We start from the raw sequence: 22,310 nt of genomic DNA on the forward strand, positions 1-22,310 counted from the left end.
GTGGTACAAACGCCATAAAATTCTCTATAAAGCTACAAGTTTAAGAATTCAAGCATTTAAGTTCAAGAACGATCAAGATCAAGACTATCAGGTTCAAGAACAAGCTCGAAGCCCTTGAATTCAACCAAAAGTCAAGATCAAGATAAAGTTCAAAGTTCAAATTCATCAAAGATTCAAGATCAAGCTTTAAAGCCCTTTAATCATATTTGAAAAGACGAATTCAGAGGAATCATAGAGATTGTAACACTCGCACTTTGAAATAATAAATACGATTGTTGCTATAATTTTCCGTTCTTGATTATTGTTTTCTCGACGCGAATTTTATTGTCTACAAATTCTGGCACGCCCAGTGGGACGATCTCTACCTCTCATCTCAACTTTTCAAGCATCAAACAACATCGAGATGACTCCCATGAAGAACAACTCTCGATCAACTGCCTCTAAGGCCACTAGCTCCAAGTTCTCTACTGAAGTTGAAGGCATTCTTGATGTTACCTTTGGAAGTTTTGGAGTTGTTACGAGAAACAAAGCTGCTACGCTAGGACAACAAACACTACAGGTGTCGTCCGCATCAACTCTTGTTTTTGGGTCTTCAACTCCAAAAAGAGAGAGTTCCTCCACAAATGCTTTGGAAGGAGGAAACAGTATTGCTGAAAAGATCAAGAAGACATTGGCTCTACTTGAGCAATCTGGTTCCAAGAATTCTACCACAAGGGAGAACTATGATTCAACTAACGAATCACCTCCACGTGCATCGCGTAATGTGAGTCCGTTGAAGATCAACTTACGCGACAATCCATGCTACTCTCCTACATCTCCAATTATCATGCAAACAATGGTGGCTGCTGCTTGTTCCTTTGAGGAACAACCCGCAAATCTGACGAAGTTAGTTGAAGGATTGACAAAACATGTACAACACCAAGAGTCTAGAATCGATAAGTTGATGGATCGAATGGAAGGACTTTTAGATGGAGAAACGAGTCATGCACCCGGAAAATGTGTTGAAGTTCAAGAGATCAGAGATCCTGCAAAGAAAGCACCGATTGTTAATGAGATGTCAGCTTCTTCTGAAGGGATGATCCCACTCGATCGCTTGAAGGAGTTCATTGAAGGCACTATCAAAGATAAGTATGAAGTCTCCACCAAGTCTTCTCATATGTATGCCAAGCCATACACTGCAAGAATTGATAACTTAAAAATGTCTGATGGTTATCAACCTCCCAAATTTCAACAATTTGAGGGTAGAGGAAATCTGAAGCAACATGTTGCACACTTTGTGGAGACATGTAATAATGCTGGAACATATGGAGACTATCTTGTCAAGCAGTTTGTTCGGTCTCTAAAAGGAAATGTCTTTGATTGGTACACAGATCTTGAGCCCAATTCTATTGATAGTTGGGAGCAACTAGAGCACGAGTTTCTCAATCGATTCTATAGCACTAGGCGTACTGTGAGCATGGTAGAACTCACAAATACTCGCCAAAGGAAGGATGAGCCGGTTATAGATTTCATAAATCGATGGAGGAACGCAAGCCTAAATTGCAAGGATAGGCTTAATGAAGCTTCTGCAATTGAAATGTGTATTCAAGGAATGCACTGGGAGCTTCTTTACATCTTACAAGGAATAAAACCAAAATCCTTCGAAGATCTAGCTACTCGCACTCATGATATGGAGTTAAGCATGTCCTCTGCTGGAAAAGATATGACTTATATCCGAGACCCTCGCAAAGGAAGCGACAAGCAGGAACCCAAAAGATGGAGTAAATTTGTGCCTAGAATTGACAATAAAGAATCCATGAATGTTAATGTGTCGCCTGCGAAGATCACTACGAATGAGGGCATGAAGCAAAATGTGAGAACGGTTTTCCAAGCACGTTCAAATCAAAAGTCGACACTAAGGGAGATGCAAGGAAAAAAATATCCCTTCTTGGATTCTGACGTTTCTGAGATTTTTGATGAGTTGCTCGAGTTAAAACTCATTGACTTGCCAGAGATGAAGCGACCTGATGAGGCGAGAAAAGTTGATGACCCAAATTATTGCAAGTATCATAGACTTGTGAGTCATCCTCTTGAAAAATGTTTTGTCTTCAAGGATAGAGTGATGCGATTGGTTAAGGAAAAGAAAATTGTCCTTGATGATGAGAAGGTTAGTTCTAACCAAATCTCTATCACATTTGGCTCGCTTGATCCGATCCAAATATATATCTCTGAAAAACATGAAGAAGAGTTATTGGAGCAAGATAAATCTCAAGATGATATAGATAGTGATGAAGGTTGGATTCTTGTGACTAGGCGAAGACGCAACAAGTCAAGCTTACGGAAAGAATCGTCCGAGAAACCAATTAGAGGGAAAATGGTGAAGAAATTGGAGAAGCATCAATCCAACGCCCAAAGAGGGCAAAGGTAGAAGTGCATCACTACCAAAAACCCGACGTCCTGTGGCTCTAGAGGAATTCTTACCAAGTTCGTTCGACATAAAGTCTACTCAAGACAATGTCGAGGCATCATGTTTCAATGCTAATAAAGCAGAAACAACGAAGGTGTCTTCTACTAACAAAGAGGGAACAACGAGTGAATACTCACCAAAAGTGTCTCCTAGTGATGATGAAAAGGAAACAAGGGAAATCTCATCAATGATGACTCCATCACCTTCTGAAAAACCTATTGAACCTTCTTCCCATGAAGTACATGCATGTGATACAAAAATCACATTTACAGATAATGATCTTCTGTTTGGTGAAACACTACACAATCTTCCTTTGTATATGGTGGGTCACGTGCTAGAGAGGAAGATAAATAGAATTTTAATAGATGAAGGATCTGGAGTCAACATTTTGCCTATCCACATATTGAAGGAACTTGGCATCACGACTGGAGAACTTAGTGAAAGTCGTCTGTTGATACAAGGATTTAATCAAGGGGGGCAGAGGTCCATAGGCTCTATTAAATTAAAGATCCACATGGAAGATTTGCGATCAAGCGCATGGATACATGTGATTGACGCAAAGACGTCATACAATATATTACTTGGCAGGCCTTGGGTACATGAGAATAGAATTGTCTCATCTTCTTACTATCAATGTTTGAAATATCTTGAAGGCGGAATTGAAAGAAAGATAGTTGCAGATGATAACCCTTTCACCGAAGTTGAGACACATTTTAACGATGCGAAATTCTATTTGAAAAGTTATGTTGTTAAAGGGTCCAAGCCTAATGATGTAAAACCAATCATGTCCGATAAAGTCATAAGCAAAAGAATCGATGTAGCTGTTGAAAAGGTAAAAATTGACACTAAAGAACCTTGTCCCAATCTTAATGAAGGGAAGATCATGTCTTCGAAGAAAAAGCTGACTTCTGGACTTCGCTATGTTCCAAAAGTAAAGAAAGAAGAAGATCAATCATCTAACCTTCAAGAAAATGCATTGAGAGGGTTAACTCTTCCTATAAGACGGATCGATGCAATAAACTTGCCTCCGAAGCTGCATGGAAAGTCAATCGCTCAAAATCAAGTGCGAGATATGACACTCCCCACAATTCGCACAAGAGAAGGTTTTGATCCCAATGCTTACAAGTTATTTGTGAAGGCTGGGTACAACCCTAATGAGCCATCAATGTTAGGGAAACTTCCATCAGAATATACAACTAGGCAATCACGTGAAGGCCTAGGCTATAGCCAACCGCCGCCAATTCGCATTTCCATAAGAAGGGCAAGCAATAACCATATAACTTTTGAAGATGATGTCGCTACTCCCAACAAAAAGTCTTCCGTCTTTGATCGACTTGGAGAATCGCTTGCAAGAACCTCTGTGTTTGAGAGGTTAGGTCCATTGAAGAAAAACAAGAATATGAGAAGTTATTTAAAAGTTACAACGCCTGCTTCACATTTGATTCAAAAAGATTTCAAAAGTTTGATTCCTTCTAGAATGAGGCGGCGGGTGGAACTTGTGGTTTCGTGTAAAGAAGAACTCAAGGCAAAGGCTCACACTGTGGTTTACACCAAGGAGCGCGAGGAAGATGAAGAAAGTGTAGGCTCCTCAAATCATGTTACAATCCAAAATGAGTACGATTCTTTGCCTCAAATGAAGATTGATGAAGAGTTAGAAGATGTTGTCTGGTGTTGTCATATATCTGTCAATGACAATGATCCGTTAGAAGAGGAAGATGCTAGAAATGCTCCACCGGAACTTGAAGAAGGAGTAAAGACCACAATAGATCCTTTGAAAGAAGTTAACCTTGGCACTGATGAAGACCCAAGGCCAACTTATTTGAGTGCCTTTCTAGAAGTTGATGAAAAAGCCGCTTATATGAATATACTCAAAGAATACAGGGATGTCTTCGCTTGGAGTTATAAAGAAATGCCTGGATTGAATCCTAAAGTAGCGGTCCATCGGTTGGCAGTCAAAATGGTTCTCATCCTGTTAAGCAAGCTCAAAGACGCTTTAGGCCAGACTTGGTTCCATTGATAGAAAATGAAGTTAACAAACTCATTGAGGCAGGCTTTATTCGTGAGGTCAAAAGTCCTACATGGATTTCAAGTATTGTTCATGTGAGGAAGAAGAATGGTCAAATTCGAGTATGTGTTGACTTTAGAGATCTTAATAATGCATGCCCTAAAAATGAGTTTCCTCTTCCCATTTCGGAGCTAATGATTGATGTCACCACTGGTTATGAGGCGATGTCGTTCATAGACGGTTCTTCTGGCTATAATCAAATCCGCATGGCTCCAAAGGATGAAAAACTTACCGCATTTCGCACACCTAAGGGTATTTATTGCTACAAAGTGATGCCATTTGGTTTAAAGAATGCTGGTGCCATATATCAAAGGGCTATGCAAAATATATTTGATGACTTGCTCTATAAAAATGTTGAATGTTATGTTGATGACTTGGTGGTGAAGTCGAGAAGGAGGGGTGATCATTTGAAAGACTTAAGAATGGTGTTTGAGTTGCTCCGAAGATATCAACTAAGGATGAATCCATTGAAATGTGCCTTCGGAGTTACTTCTGGCAAGTTCCTTGGCTTTATTGTGAGACATCGAGGAATTGAAATTGATCAAGCCAAAGTTGATGCAATATCGAAAATGCCTCAGCCTCAAAATATTCATGAGTTAAAATGTCTCCAAGGAAAGTTAGCCTACTTGAAGAGATTCATCTCAAATCTAGCGGGAAGATGTCAACCATTCGGTCATCTCATGAAGAAAGGTGCTCCTTTTAATTGGGATCAAACATGTAGCGATGCCTTTAAAAGTATCAAATCGTATCTTGCGAAACCTCCAGTTTTGGCAGCCCCTATACCTAGAAAGCCATTAATACTCTACATTGCGGCACAAGAAAGGTCTGTAGGAGCCCTACTAGCTCAAGAGAATAGTGAAGGCAAGGAAAACACTCTTTATTACTTAAGTAGAACGATGACACCGAATGAGCTGAACTATTCGCCAATTGAAAAGTTGTGCTTGGCACTTGTCTTCTCAATTCAAAAGATGAAGCATTATTTTCAAGCGCATGTTGTCCGCCTCATTTCTAAATCAAATCCCATCAAGTTTGTTATGTCAAAACCTGTTCTTAGTGACCGACTAGCAAGATGGTACCTCTAATTCCAACAGTTTGAGATTGTGTACATCCCTCAGAAAGCTATGAAGGGACAAGCATTAGCGGATTTCTTGCCAGACCATCCGATACCCGATGATTGGGATTTAACTGATGATCTTCCTGATGAAGATGCGATGTCTATCGAAATTCAACCTCCTTAGAAAATGTACTTTGATGGGGCTGCACATCGTGGCGGAGCTGGAGCTGGCGCTGGCGTAGTGTTCATCACTTCGCTAGAAGAGATTATACCATTCTCCTTTACTTTGAAGCAATGTTGCTCTAATAATGTCGTTGAATACCAAGCATTGATACTTGGACTTGAGATGGCCGTCGACATGAAGCAATTACACTTACAAGTCTTTGGTGACTCTCAGTTGGTGATCAACCAACTCTTGGGGAGTTATGAGGTGAAGAAGCCCGAATCCTTATCATGGCTATGCCCAAAAGTTGATAGGATGGCTTGGAGATGTAACCCTTCAACATGTGCGTAGAACGAAAAATAAGAAAGTTGATGTATTGGCTGCCCTGGCTTCAACTCTAACCCTTCCTGATCAAACACAAGTTACTATTCACAAGTTACTATTTGTCAAAGATGGATAGTACCACCGCCAAATGAGGAAGAATAGATAGAAAATGAGCTTGAGCATCTCGTTGCTGTTTTTGAAGCCGTAAAGGAAGATTGGAGACAACCCATTATTGACTACATGTGTTATGGGTTCCAGAAAATCCAAGGAGAAAGACTGATATTCGTCGTCGTGCACCTCGCTTCCTATACTATAAGGACACATTATATAGAAGATCATTTGAGGGTGTACTATTACAATGTTTGGGAGAGGAAGAGGCAATTCAAGCTCTGCAAGAAGCACACTCAGGAATATGTGGATCACATCAATCTAGACCGAAACTCCACTTTCACATAAAAAGGATGGGGTATTATTGGCCAACCATGGTGAAGGATTGCTTAGATTATGCTCGGAGGTGCGATGTTTGTCAATTTCATGCAAATTTCATACATCAACCGCCTGAAGTATTGCACCCAACTATCGCATCTTGGCCATTTGATGCTTGGGGATTGGATGTTGTGGGACCACTACCAAAATCTTCTGGTGGACACTTGTACATCTTGGCTGCAACAGATTACTTCTCAAAATGGGCTGAAGTTGTTGCTCTAAAAGAAGTGAAGAAAGAGAATGTTGCAAATTTTATCCAAGTGAATATCATCTATCGCTTTGGCATCCCTCGCTACATAATAACAGACAATGGCAAGCCATTTGATAACAAGTTAATGAACAAAATTTGTGATCTCTTTGGTTTCAAGCAGCGTAAATCTTCTATGTATCATGCTGCCGCCAATGGTCTTGCCGAAGCATTTAATAAGACTCTATGCAACCTCCTGAAGAAAGTTGTCTCCAAGTCCAAAAGGGATTGGCATGAAAGAATGGAAGAAGCTTTGTGGGCATATAGGACAACATACCGCACACCAACTCAAGCAACACCATATTCACTTGCTTTCGGAGTTGAAGCAGTCCTGCCACTCGAGCATCAAATATCTTCCTTAAGACTTGCTATTCAAGAAGGGCTCACTGAAGAAGAAAATGTTCGACTGTGTCTTGCTGAATTAGAAGAACTTGACGAAAAGAGGCTAGAAGCCCAACAAAACCTTGAATGTTATCAAGCTCGTCTATCTCGTGCTTTCAATAAGAAAGTTCGCTTGAGGTGTTTTCAAGTTGGAGACCAAGTTCTCGCTGTAAGAAGACCCATCATTACTTCGCACAAGTCTGGGGGCAAATTTACCTCAAAATGGGATGGACCGTATATTGTACAAGAAGCATATTCACATGGTGCTTACAAGCTTGTTGATGCAGATGGCGTAAGGATTGGTCCTATTAATGCAAAATTCCTAAAGAGGTACTACCCTTGAAGTAAGATGATGCTCCTTAAGGTACGAGCCTAAACTGCATGTCACTCCTGGCCCGCAAAAGTATAAACTGTGTACGGCACAACAACCAAAAAATAAAAAATAAAAAAAATCACTCAATCCCTCAGAACTACGTTGTGACTTGATCCTCTTTACTGAGGTACGTAGGCGCTTAGAATATATCCTAAGTTCAGTTGCATGAGTGTCAAAAAATCAAATGTTCCCACTTGATCTGTCACATGTCAGTCAAAGCAATAAGTATTCGGTTTTATCTTTTGTCTCATCATACTTTAGACTTGTACGAAGTATTGATTGGTCAATAGATGAGGGCAAACCCTTATAAAGTATGAGTTTCTTTAACAACATGCTTGAAGTTTCTTTCCATTTAGCCAAGTATGCAAGTTGAAGTCTTTTTATTCTTCGAGTTTACAAGTTGAAGTATTTGAATCCTCTAAGTATACAAGTTCAAGTATTTGAATCCTCTAAGTGTGCAAGTAGGACTTCAAGTATGTAAGTAGAAGTCTCCAAATCCTCCAAATGTGCACGTCGTTGAATTTCCATGTCGTAAGGTGGATGAGGTTTGTCCCTTTGCACCTTAAGATAGACTTTTCGCGGATTTATCCTTAAATGAATCTTTAAATTTCCATGCCTTAAGGTGGACAAATTTGTCCCTTTGCACCTTAAGCTAGCCTTTTCACGGATTTTTCCTTAAGTGGATCTTTGAATTTCCATGCCTTAAGATGGACAAATTTTTCTTACACCTTAAGTTATTTATCCTTAAATGGATCATTAAATTTCTATGCCTTAAGGTGGACGAGATTTATCCCTTTGTACCTTAAGCTGACCTTTTCACGAATTTATCCTTAGATGGATTATTTTTGGTATACCGTACACAGTTTATACTCTTACGGGCCAGGAGTAACAAAAAAATGCCATGCCTTAAGGTGGACAAGATTTGTCCCTTTGCACCTTAAGCTGGCCTTTCTCCGGGTTTATCCTTAAAATGATCTTTAAATTTCCATTCCTTAAGGTGGACAAAATTTGTCCCTTTGCACCTTAAACTGGCCTTTTTGCGGATTTATTCTTAAAAAGATCTTATAAAGCCTCAAGCAAGTGATCTTCAATGCGGGGACGTTAAACACATCCCTTCACACCTTATGTTTAAGCATTCGGGACCTTGTAACGCCTTGAGAGTAGTATTTTTTTCAAGGTGGGGACGTTAAACACAGTATTCTAGTAAAGCCCCAAGTCTGAAATTTTCAGCATGACAGAAATTAAAGTTAACTTCAAAAAAAAAATCATCTAGAAAGATTCTGAAGGTATTAAATCTTGAATTTTGGATATATTGTAGACCTTTGTGTCTAGATTCGAAATAATCAAGCTGCTTGTGATTTCGTTGTTCCTACATCAAGACATCAGAGTTTTAGTAAAGGTGCACAACTCTAAAATTTTTAGCATGACAGAATCTAGAGCTAACTTCAAAATATCATCTAATAGAAAAAATGATTTATTTAACTTTTATCATCATCAATACTGCTAATTTTTTTGACATTTTTTCTTAATCTTCATCTCATCATTAATGTTATTTATATAATTTTGTTTAATCACTTATTTTTTCTTTTTTAACTCTTTTATATATATAAAGTTGGATATGTAAATGATGATGTGACATTTCTTAGAAGTTAAGATTACTATTTATCTAATTTCTCCAATTTTTGAGTTCTTTTGTCATACTAAATACAATATGTTTTATTATAATTACATTCAATATAGTAAACAACATGTTCTAGGAATTAAAACAAAATTATCATTTCAGAAAAATAAATGTTAAATTATAATTTTATTATGATTAAGGAAAAATAAAGATATTATTTCAATATCCCATAACCACATTCAATACATTAGAAATTAATTGGATATAACTGTAAATGGAAAATGAATCACGATTTAAGGAAAATAAATGTTTGCAATACCATAATAATTAAGGAGAGAGTAAGATATTATTTTAATATCCTAATTCGGAACTTTTAATCTACTACTCAATTAAAAATAAAATGCATTTAATAACATGAAAAAGTTATTAGTTTAATATTTTTTCTCATTGTACTAATTCAATTCAATCAAACTTAATTTTAAAGATAAAATAACAGCTTCATTTTAATTGTTGTCAATATATTTCAAAAAATTATCGTGAAAAGGCTTTTCTTGCACCTTATTTTAATTTTCATATACTATTATTATTTTTTCTGTCATTTTTCAATGAATTTTTATTTCGATTTAAAATTTAATGTTTATTCTTAAAACTCTGATGGTACAAATTAAGGTGGAGTAGAATATAATAAATGATGATTCTTTTACTAAATAAGAAGATATAACGAAATTGAAAGGGTGAAGGTTTTTTTTTAAAAATGGATAGGAAATTCTATTAAGGTATCATTACGTCATTATTCAATATATTTTTAATATAAATTTCATTTGTTGATGCATTTGTTTAGTACTCCCTCTGTCCCTAATTACTTGTTTACTTTTCCTTTTATAGTTGTCTCTAATTACTTGTCCATTTTGACAAATCAAGAAAGAATATTTTTTTACCTATTATACCCTCAATTAAATGACTAATTACTTTGAAAATTGCAGAACTTTTCATCTACTTCATAATTAATAGGGGTAAAATGATAAACTCACTATGTCATTAATTGATTTCTTAATAAATGTGTAAATTTAAAAGTGGACAAGTAATTAGGGACAGAGGGAGTATTACAGTGTTATTTGACATTATGAGATATTTCTTAGACATTTAAGGAGAATGGTAGACCGAAATATATATTATATATTAAAGGATGAACTTCATGCAATGGAAGAATTTGTTATTAGCAAATATATTTTAACTTATTTGATAAAAAATATATTCTTCCTCATTTAATAGATGTAAAATTTGTGAAGCTTTTTTTTTTTTCACAATCTTCATATTATTAAGACAAATAATAATATTACGATTAAACAACAAAGTAAATATAAAATTAATCAAAAATATTTAATTTAAATGATCGCGCGAAGTGCGGCCAAGTTCTCTAATTTAAAACAAAAAAGTAAAATTTAAATGGGTCTACTATAGAATTCCTAGAAATCCAACTTGAAAAATTATGTTAAAAATGGAAAATAAAAAGTGAAATAAATTTAATTGAGAGTTATCCTTCGTCTGTCCCATTTTATGTGAGACTTTTTATTTCTCGAGAATCAAATAGTTTAAGTTTGACCATAAATTTGCGTATGATATCTTCATTTTTTTTTTAAAATTTGGAGAAATTAGATAAATAGTAATCTTAGCTTCTAAGAAATGTCACATCATCATTTACATATCCAACTTTTATATATATAAAAGAGTTAAAAAAGAAAAAATAAGTGATTTAAGAAAATTATATAAATAACATTAATGATGAGATGAAGATTAAGAAAAAACGTCAAATAAATTAGTAGTATTGATGATGATAAAAGTTAAATAAATCATTTTTTCTATTATTTAAATTTTTAACATAAAATTTCCAATCTTTTAAAATTAAAAATAAATGTTAAAAATAAAAATAAAAATGGAGGCAATAATTATTTTAAAGAAAAATATAACCAAAATTGTCAGAAAATTAATTCTTCATGTGGGTTGTTGTATATGTAGAAAGGCACGTGTACAATTAATGAGGCACAATTAATTTTATAGTACAATTTGAAATGCTTTGTGTACAACATGGTAGTGCCGTGTTCGTGCTTTAAAGTGTCAACTCTAATAAGGAGCAAAATGAGTAATAATAATAATTCTAATAAGGAGTAACGAGTAATAATAATAATTGCAATGTTAGTCCTTCTAAGTAATGAGTACTAATAATAATTGCAATGTTAGTCATTCTATTAATGTACAATTCTTTTTGCACGTTGTACAACTAATTAATGCAGTCAAAAGTTAATGTACAAAATTGTATGCATGTTGTACAAGAGTATTAATGCAGTGTTAGTCCTTTCCAACTCCCACTTCTCCCACTTCTAAATAAGGATAAAATATATATATTATGTGTTGTGAACAGGCCCAATAAAACTACACTAAATATTTAACTCGTAGAACATTCATAATTTGTTGCTCCAGACTATTACTTAAAAGATAAAATTCAAAAAAAAGATTCGTCTTATTTTCAAATCGGGCCAATTAGGATGAGTTAAACTTTTGAGGGGTTGCCCGACTAATTTTTCCAGCTAATATGGTAGACTGGAAGTTAATTGTAGGTTAAATTTTATTTTATTTTTCCTTTCATAGTTTTTTTTAAACTTAACGAATGTCAAATGATTCATCTAAAATGAATGTCAATTTTTTCTTTAAGCTAATTTTGTAATACAGGCAAGAATTAATGTCAGAAACATTTCATCCTCTGCAAAAGAATTTTCTTAAGTATTCTCATCTGCAAAATTATTTTTTTTCTTTGGTTTCTGAGTTTGTCTTCTTTCTTTATTGAATATGCCAGTGAATAAATCAATCCTCTTCCTGTTCATAGTTGACTGACTTTTTGAGTTAAAAATTAAAGTTTCATAGTTGAATCATGAAGGACTATTGAGTTAAAAAATCAAAATTTATTAACCATAAAAAGATTGAATGACCATCTGAGATGATCTCGAGTAAATCTGTCATTTTGGTGCATGAATATTTATGCCAACGTTAAGAAGAGTACAAAACAAGAGTCACAGAATCAGAATCACATAACTTCATCCGTGAAGCTTTGTTTCTCTTCCTAACAATACAGCAATGAGATATCACTCCACTGTACAAAAGCTGGACTTGCAGCAATTACATGAGGGATACAAATTGAAGCATGTGTGTATAATAAGAGAAAAATCCTAATAGGAAAATAACTTTGGAGTTCAAAGAAATTGAAATCGCATGAGAAGTCTAACAGATTTCATCTTATGACCCTTCTTATCATACAGAGGGACTGATCGGATCCCTGTTCTTAACTCTGAGACAGGCAAACATGTCTGTCCACCAAAATCATCCTTCTCCGACATGTCATATTCTCGTACTTCAATTCGAAGCAAAGCCAGCTCTGGCACTGTCAATGGAAAATTAAACTCTTCATCCCATACGGGACACCAGTCATCCTCCAGTATCCTTGTCTTTTTCTTACGAGTATCTGCAGGAACTCCGACTAAATATAGCTGCCACACAAGGATCAATAAAGTTATAATAAGTTCCTGCAGCCTCTTGGAGTATGAAGCAGAACATCAATGACCATACAAATATGTAAAGTTAGAAAGGCGAGGACACACCAAACAAGAATCGTAACACCTTATGAGGTTAGGACAGGGGCAGAGCTACGAATGTGTTAGTTCAGGTAAGCAAATGAGTCATGGAAGAGGGAACAGTCACTGTCACTAACCTTGGTGTAGAAGTCTGGTGGTGAATAAGCATCGAAGTGTGTATGGCTGAAATCCAAGCGCCATCCATCTCCCATATATACTCTAACCTGCAGAATTTTAAAAAAAAGAAGAATACTTCTTAAGCAATACCATCATATTTAGTATCTTGAAATTTTTTAAGCTCTCCACATGAGAACACATTTTGCTTACCTGTAAAGTTTTCTTCACTGGCAATTTTACTTTAGGATCAAATACTTCATTGTGTGGGCCTTTATCCATGAGAAAATGAGGTTTTTTCACATAGCCACAGCTTCCATTAGACCTAAACATCCCGTGCATCATCCAAAGTGACTTCCCATATCCCTATTTAGACAGTTAGCAATTAGACAGCAGATATGGAACCAAATTGATTAAAATGATAAAATTAGGAGACAAAATAGTTGAATTATCTATTAAATCATATTCATTGCTAACACATTTAAGAAAGAGGAGTTTCTTAGGGACACAAAGAAATGCAGAAGCAATCGACAAATGAGATGTAAGGCATGGATGCCCTTAAATGTAACGTTTGTCAAACAAGCTCAAGCTGCAGAGCTGATACAGTATCTTAAGATGCTAGTTTGCATTTTGGTTGACATACACCAGCCTGTACAAGAACTTCTGACAAACACCACATTCTAATCATGATGTTAGTGCACATAACAACCTGACAAATTCTTGGATATATCCTCACAACATTGTACAGACATACATTTTAGCATTGAAACCACTAAACTATGAATTAATATCTACAATTTGTTGCAATTTTGCAGATTTTCACACATATATTTATGCTCGGCTTAAAATGAACTCGCTGTCAATACTCTACATCTGCCTCGGGATGCACCAGCACTAAGAGTTCAAACTAACCTGCATGTTGAATGCTACCATCTGAGCTCCATGCATCCAGCCAGTCATAGGCTTGAAATTTGAGGAGGTCACTCTTGTTCCCTTGGGGTATACCCTTAGAATATTCTTCTGTGTGAACCTAGCAAATGAAAGACCGAAGAGGAAAATCAGTCAAGAAGAGCTAGAGCATTCTCATCAATCATTCAATTTTATATGCACAAAATTGTGGAGTACCTAACCAAATCAGTTCCATAATTTTCTGCAGCTCTTACAACTTCTTGTTCACTCAAACTAAGTCGACTGACTTTATTACTTTCCTCTCTTAGTGCACGTTTCAAACCATGTTTTGCCTTCCCAGCGTGAACTGCTATCAGACTCTTGTACTTAGGTGCTTCTGGTTGGGATGATTGCTGATCGTTGGAGGTATCACCGTCTTCATCATCTTGATCACTGTCACTCTAGTGTCCAGATAAGAAAAATGGCACATAAAAGCAGATCAGCATCTCACAATAAGAAAAGCAAGAGACCCATTTAATGTCGTTTTACCCTTTCATCAGTGTCATGATCCTCGACGCCAATTTCTGATTTCTCCTTCTTCAAAAGGTCCTCTCTAAATGAATCTTTTCCCACTGGAGATGTGTCTCTCTGATTCTTTGACTCAAGGTACTCTTTGGGTGGCTTTGTAGAGAGAATAATGCGATTCTTAAGCCCTTCAGGTGAAGGAAATTCCTCTAAGCATTCTGATTGAGGATAATATAGCATTTCTCCAAAGATTTGGATAACCATCTAGAGAAATAAAGGAGTTAAAACTAGATTAAAAAGAAACATTTAATATTTCGAGCAGTTATCCACAATGCGATATGAATTCTCACCTCTGCAACTTTAGCTTGAAGATCTGGTGTCAGGTGGTCTTCCAAAGTGATTATGACAGGATAAGGCGATTTAACAAAAGCATGGTCTCTAATGGCCTTTAAGCATTTAAGAAGTGGCACTGGTGTAGTCAGGGTCCTGCAAATGATTAGAACTGGAATCATTCAACAAAGTTAATTAATCAACCCGTCAATTTTAGGAACTTTAGACATTGGACATCAGAGAGCATAAGAAATGCTTAGTTACTTGGAACAATACATTCGATAACACAGATTCATAACAATAATCTATTTAGACTTATTAAATAAGAAATACTACTTCAGATTGATCTACTTCTTTTCGTTGTATTTAAATTGATATCATGTTAAACAGTGGTAGAATGTGGAGCATATTGTACCTTCCATGAAGAACATGAATATTATCTTTCCCGGAGCTTGGCCATAAATCGAGCTCTATTCCCCGAACACCTCTTTCTAGAGCCTTAACTATAGGAATTTCACTACAATCGCTGCTGAGTTGGTTTCCAGTTAAGTAGGAATTATGACCTGTATAGATGAAATAATGTTGCAATGGAGCAGTCATGTCATGGTGTACCTGGAACGACGACAAATTAAATCAAAAGTCATTGGGAATGAAGAGAACGAAACAAATACAATTGGAATGAAAAAGAGGAAGAAGAACCTGAGATTTGATTGCTCCATTGAGATCATCCTGAAAAAGATAAAAAAAGAAATCATCGAGTTCAAGTGAATGGTTAAGACGCCTGATGAGATGGTGCCGCCGACTAGCAACATGCTGTATAATTTGCTCCGCATCCTTAATAGTGCATCCTTCTTCTCCTTGTACCTCCACCAGATATCGGAGAAGTTGATCCGCATTCATCTGGATACCTTTACCGGTGTACCGGAAAAATGCATCCCTCACATCCGGTGGTGGCTCCGTCTCTCTGATCTTAAATTTACGGTTAAAGCATCCAAACATTCTGTAATAATTGTAACTACTCCCCATTCTAATTTTTCCAAAGAGAGAGATGAGAGTGAAAGTGTTAGGTTGATCTATATCTAAAATGGTGAGAAGAGAAGATGAGATTTATTGTTGAACAAGTCGTATAATGTTATGTTTAAATTAAATATTCAGACACTTCAATCATTTTCTGATTCTCACATCTTCACTGCTTACCGTGAGAGTCGAATAATTCCCGCTCGTCTTTCTTTTTAATTAAAGTAGTACTTTTCAGATGCTTATATAAAACGAATAAACAAAAATATTAGGTGATCAAATTTTGTATTCAACTAATGGAATCCTGCGCTTTCTTTTTCTTCTTTTTTTCTCTCTCTTTGTTTTTATTTGTTGATGCTATTCCCTCTTGTGCCTATTAAGAAAAGCATTCACCGATATAATTTAATTATACTTTTCATTATTATGTTTTGTAAAATCATATATATAATTTTATAAGTAGTGTAATTTATCTTCTAAAAAATATAAAATTTTGTAAAATGAAAAAAGGCAAATATGAAAAGAAAAAATTAAATATTTATCTTGGACCTTGAATAATTTTATCATTTTGAACCATGAAAAAAAATTCAGAAATTCACTTAATAGTTAATGTATGAAATAGAGGGAATATATTATTTTATCACACAACAAGTCAACACGTCTCCTTTGGCAAACACTTTGGTCATTTCTCCGTTAAATTTGTTTATACCTTATATTTTTTATAATCTTTTATATATTCAAAAATTAAGTAAAAAATTACAACATAAAATTTTTAAAAACATATATTTCATTAGGCTCTATTTACTTGTCAAATATTTTCTACTTTGATTTCCTCTTTTACTTATCATTTTTGACAAACCAAAATAGGATAATTTTCTTTTTTCTACTATATCATTGAGTTAATGTTTTTAAAAAATATATTGAGTAAGAGGGTGTTTGAATTGGCTTAAAAGTTGTTCAAATTACTTATAAGTCAGTTTTTGACTTCTTAATTTATTTGACAAATATAAAAATAATTTAAAATAAGTTAGTTGACAAGGTTAAATATAACTTTAAAAAAGTTAAAAACCAAAAGTAGATCTTCCTCTACTTTTTATTTTTTTGACTTAAAAGTCATTTCAGTTTGACTTTTTATTCTTCACTTAAAAGTTATTTTTTTAAGTCAATCCAAATGGGCTCTAAATCTACTTGGGACCTTATCAATTAATATGGGTAGAATGATAAACTCACTATACAATCACAATTTTCTTAATAGATATGTCAAGTCAAAATTTGACAAATAAAAAAAAAGGAACAGATAGAAGTATATATATATATATATATATATATATATATAAAACTAAAAGTAGAAGCATTACAAAAAAAGAACAGAAATGTGTCACTTTAAATAATTCATGCCGGGTACACATTTGGGCCCCATCGCACATGCATTATTTTCACTTCACAAGACTTTTAACATAAAATAAGGCGCGTGCTTATCAGTTTTTTCCTCCTTGGAGGATAGTGATAAAGTAAGCACTCACACGACAAATGTGGGCATACCCACATGGCACACTTTTATTCCTACTTTAAATTATACAAAGAAAATACAGAAAATACAGCAAATTAATACAACAAATATAAAGAAAATACAAACAATTGGAATTACAGAAAATACAGCAAATATACAGAAAATACAAACAATTACAGAAAAAATATATATAAAGAACTAAAAGTAGAAGCATTACAAAAAAGAACAGAAATGTGACACTTTAAAGTAAATCACGGTTCTTTCTCTTAAGTTATTTAGTGAATATAATATGTTACCACAATTTAACACATGTTGGGGTTTCTAGTATTATAAATTAGGTTAGTGCATCTAAAAGTTTGTTGATCTTACTAATTATGCTTTAATGCAGGTAACCAAATGGATTAGAAAGAATCAAATAAAAGAGTTGAAAAAATGAGATGGAAAATCACTTGCTTTTTTGAAGCATCTTTGAAATGGATTGTTGCATCTAACTTTCAATTTTAAATATCAACTGTTTTTTTAATCCTTTTTTTTAAAAAAAAAAATCCTCTTTCCAATATCAGTGTTGTGAACGTAACATGGTCAACCAAATTTTGGTAATTATCAGTGTTGTGAACATAACATGGTCAACAAGTTATTGGTAATGAGTAAATACATTAAAAATCATTTACTCAATTTTCCTTTTAAAAATCAACCCCTCCCCCACCCCCTCAATTATAAATCATTGTCACCTCGGATTATCATGTTAATGTCTATTTTATCCTTGATATTTTCAATCTTTCATCTATGTAATATCTATTAATATTATATATAATATTTATTTTTCTTAATCTAGATATTTACAGATTTGTATTTAAGCTCATTGCTATCATAAGTAGAATAATTATTTTACCAATTTGTCACAAAATTTAATGTTATTATTTATGATTGTTATTTTAATATTACATGCACCAAATATGTATATATGCATGTAGCTGCATATTTCAACTTTCTCTTATTCTTTAATGACTATATAGATAAACGATATTAATATTATTTAAATTAAAAAAATACGTATAATATAAATAGATAATCTTTTAGAAATTTGTTACAAAATATACCTCTATTTTATTAATTATTTTATATTACTTGTATTGAAATATATTTAAAAAATTATTATTACCTATTATTTTTACTTGTATAAATATATATTAGAGTTTTGATTATTAAAAAAATATTTTTTTATTTTGTTTGTTTTTTCGTCATAGTACATCATTAACTAATATACTCAATTGTTATTTCTCATTTTTCATAAATTTCATTGAAAAAATTATACTTATTTTTACATAGAAATTTGTTTCATAGATTAATTTTTATATATGATTTTAAGAAGTAAAAAAAAACAGACAAAGGTTGATAATGCAAAGAGTGAAATAGGTGTTTCAAAAAGTCAATTAAGATAAAAGGGGGGGAAATAACTATTGTTCATAGTTGAGGAGAAAATTTGATTTTTAAAGAAAAGTTGGACGGTGTGTAAATAATTTTGATGTAATACATAGTTGACATCCTAAAATTTTGATATGACTTCCATTTGAGCCCTTTTTTTTGGATCCAAATAGTTAAATATGTGAAAATAAAACAAAGGCACATATACATCATTATGCATTTGTTTGTGTTAGAACATGGTAAAAGTGTTGAGATACAGATCATTTAGCTTCTAAGTTAATGAGTAAGTCGGCTTAGCTGGCAGATTAGTTAGACGTTAGTTATTTTTGTTGTGATTAGTTTGTTTTACTTTACAACAATTACTTGTTATTAGAGAATAACACACTTGTATAAACTGTAAGGTTGCAGTTGAGATAATACAATTTTCATTTTCCCCAATTACTCCTGATCGATCTCAGGGCTCTGCCCTTCTTTTCCTTCATCTCTCTTCTCGAAGCTTCATCAATGGAGAACTGAAATTCTCCACAGCTTCTCCTCATTTCGACATGGTATCAGACTTGTAAGATTCATCTTCCGCTCGTCTTTCCGCACTCATTCTTCTCTCAATTTCGTCTAATCTCTGGCAATCATAGAACCTAATCTCGATCAGGAGCCTGTTCCTCAAATTCCAGTTCACGATTCTGCTGCAAGCATATCCATCAATGTCTTCTATATGCATCCATCTAAAAGCGCCAGATCTTCTATTGTTCCACTCATTTTTTATGGAACAGGTTATCATTCATGGAGACGGGGAATCCTTCGAGCTCTATCATTGAAGAATAAGACTGGTTTCATCAATGGGAAAATTCCAAGGCCATCTCCAGATTCAACTGCATTTGCCCCTGGGAACGATGTGATGACATGGCCACTTCGTGGCTTCTCAATTCACTCTCAAAAGACCTTGCCGACAGCCTTCAGTATGTCAATAATGCAAAGGAGCTTTGGGATGAATTAGCTGACAGGTACGATTGAGCCAATGGTGCTAAATTGTATCAACTGCAATGTGAAATCAACGAACTCACTCAGGAGAATCTCGGTGTTACTGGTTACTATACCAAAATGCGCAAACTGTGGGCGGAACTTCACACTCTGGACACCAGTTCTCAGTGCACATGTTTGTGCACTTGTGGAGGCAAGTTGAAGATGCATAAGGTTAAGCTAGATAGACGCCTCATTCAATTCCTTATGGGATTAAATAAGGTATACACAGTAGTTCAGGGTAGCATATTGATGATGAAACCCCTGCCTACTATAGCTCAGGTTTTTTCTATTTTAGCACATGAGGAAAGGCACAGAGAAGTCAAACCTCATGGCAAACTCAACTTGGATTCCACTTCTCTTCATGTGAATGTTGCTGCCAGTTCTAGCACAAACTTCATGACAAACTATGCCTCTTCTTCCTATAAGGGAAATGGGGAAGTAGACCTCCTAACAGATCAAATATATTTTGTGAGTATTGTAAAAAGGTTGGGCATACGAAGGATAAGTGCAATAAACTTCATGGTTTCCCATCAGATTTCAAGTTCACAAAGGGTAAAAATGCATCAGGAACATCAGTTGTTGCTCATGGTTTTCGTGGTGATTACAAAAGAAATAGTCCTAAGGGTAGTGAAGACAAATATGTACTTGACAGGAGGAATACAACTATAACCAAGCAGTAACTTGATCAACTGGTGAATCTCTTGGAGCACATTCAGACTCAAAGAGGGAACAACACTGGAAATTTAGCTAGAGAAGTTGCAAACAACATTGTAGGTGGAACTGTGAACTTTGCAGGTACTCTAGCTTATTCTTCTTCAATTACTGATATTGGTTGTTTGTCATGTAAGTTCTCCAAGTTGTCTACTAATTCATGGATCATAGATTCCGGGGCGTCAAACCACATGACCTTCAATAAAACATTATTAATCAACATTAGACCATTACCTTACCCTTTCGTATTACCCTACCAAATGACTATAGAGTAAAAGTGACAGAAATTGGTGATGCATATTTGAATTCTTCATTAACTTTGTACAAAGTTCTGTTTGTGCCTAGTTTTAGATTCAATTTGATTTCAGTTCATTGCTTGGTTTCTCATGATAAATGAGTCATTAGTTTCAACTCTTCTTCTTGTTTAATGCAGGACCCTTCAATGAAGAGCCCTCTGGAGATTGGTAGAGCACAAAGTGGACTCTATTTCTTGTGTTCAAAATGTCACACTTCTTACCCTGACTCCATTATCTCAACTATTGGATCACACAACAAAATTTCATCTGTTCATTCTAGTTTACATTATGTTTCTATTCATCCTAGTTTACTTTCTAACTCTGCAATTCCAAATTCCATTTCATGTAATTCCTTGTGTGATGCTGTTGTTTTGCCCGGTAATAAAAGAAGTAATTTGTGACTCATAGTTTCAACTTTACTTCTGCCATTACATCTTTTGGTGTGAATTCCACTTTTGCTAATCCTCTCATGTCATACATTCTCATGGAAACAATATTGATCATTTATGGCATAACAGACTAGGGCATGTGCCCTTTGTCAAAATGAAAGGAATTTCCTCTATTCCCATATCCTTCTCACCAAAACAACTTTTTGTATGCACAGTTTGTCCCATGGCCAGACAAACAAGATCACCATTTCCAATAAAAACCACCACCTCCAGTGCTAAATATTTTGACCTTCTTCATCTAGATCTGTGGGGACCTTACCATGTACCTACCCATAATGGCTATAAATACTTCTTGACGATTGTTGATGACTTTAATAGGTCTACATGGACTCAACTTCTTAGTTGTAAAAGAAACACCCTCCAAACCATAAAATCTTTTGTGTCTCTTGTAGAAAGCCAGTTCACAGTCAATATTAAGTCCATTAGATCTGACAATGGGTCAGAATTCATCAACCAAGAGATAGATACTTACCTTTAAGAAAAAGGAATAATACACCAAAGATCCTGCCCATACACACCACAACAAAATGATGTGGTAGAGAGAAAACACAAACATATTCTTGAAGTTGATAGAGCACTACTATACCAATCAAAGCTACCTACTAGGTACTGAGGAGAGTGCATCCTTACAACAACCTATTTGATAAACAGACTGTCCAACTCAGTTCTACATAACAAAACTCCTTTTGAAATGTTGTATAATAAACAACCTGCCTACTCTCTGTCACGACCCGAGAGCACCCCCTAGTCGTAACCGGCGTACTCGACCTCGAAGAGGTCTAATACAAGCCTCTTAGCATTCATTCATCGCATAGACACTAAAACCATAAGGAATTAAAAACTTTCTTTACAAGAAAACATTTCATAAAAAAAAAAATAATAGCAAGCGGAAGACTTTCTAGACTTTATACATGATGTCTCAAAACCATCTAATACTTTAGAGTACAAAATTCGGAACTAATCCCATACACAACTTAAATAATACTAAAAAGACAAAAAAGAACATATGGGGTATTGTCCTCGAATATATGAGGACTCACCAAGTCTTCATCTTCAACACTTAGAAACCTATCAAATAGCCATGACATGTCATCATCTCCAAATCCCTACACTTTAGTCCAAAAAGGGAAAGAAAGGGGTTAGCACAATTAAGTACTAAGTATGGAGACCATGCAAAAACATGCCAAAAAGGACATTTTCAAGGAAGTAAATGCTTTCATATCATTTGATAAAACCTTTCCTTTA

The 22,310-nt window shown here is 34.7% G+C and overlaps 4 protein-coding genes across 5 annotated transcripts in view; 3 read left to right on the top strand and 1 right to left on the bottom strand.

Annotated features, from left to right (window-relative positions):
- Nucleotides 1–22,310, top strand: part of LOC125872914 (actin-related protein 5) — a 1,108,764-nt gene that overhangs the window by 959,322 nt on the left and 127,132 nt on the right. The gene's annotated exons all lie outside the window — the stretch shown is intronic.
- On the top strand, nt 2,637–4,463 carry LOC125873708 (uncharacterized). The gene has a single exon (XM_049554580.1). It carries the CDS (start codon nt 2,637–2,639, stop codon nt 4,461–4,463), a length of 1,827 nt encoding a protein of 608 aa, XP_049410537.1.
- LOC125873709 (uncharacterized) lies at nt 5,753–6,079 on the top strand. The gene has a single exon (XM_049554581.1). The coding sequence runs from the start codon at nt 5,753–5,755 to the stop codon at nt 6,077–6,079; it is 327 nt and encodes a 108-aa protein (XP_049410538.1).
- On the bottom strand, nt 12,226–15,855 carry LOC125872916 (phosphoinositide phospholipase C 6-like). The gene is made up of 9 exons (XM_049553713.1): nt 15,340–15,855; nt 15,056–15,252; nt 14,661–14,796; nt 14,335–14,574; nt 14,023–14,246; nt 13,810–13,927; nt 13,111–13,263; nt 12,921–13,007; nt 12,226–12,699 (listed from the first exon to the last, which is right to left on the bottom strand). Exons 1-9 carry the CDS (start codon nt 15,664–15,666, stop codon nt 12,406–12,408), a joined length of 1,776 nt encoding a protein of 591 aa, XP_049409670.1. The 5' UTR covers nt 15,667–15,855; the 3' UTR covers nt 12,226–12,405.

Source organism: Solanum stenotomum, chromosome 8 (genome assembly GCF_019186545.1).
Source record: "Solanum stenotomum isolate F172 chromosome 8, ASM1918654v1, whole genome shotgun sequence".
Taxonomy (NCBI): domain Eukaryota; kingdom Viridiplantae; phylum Streptophyta; class Magnoliopsida; order Solanales; family Solanaceae; genus Solanum; species Solanum stenotomum.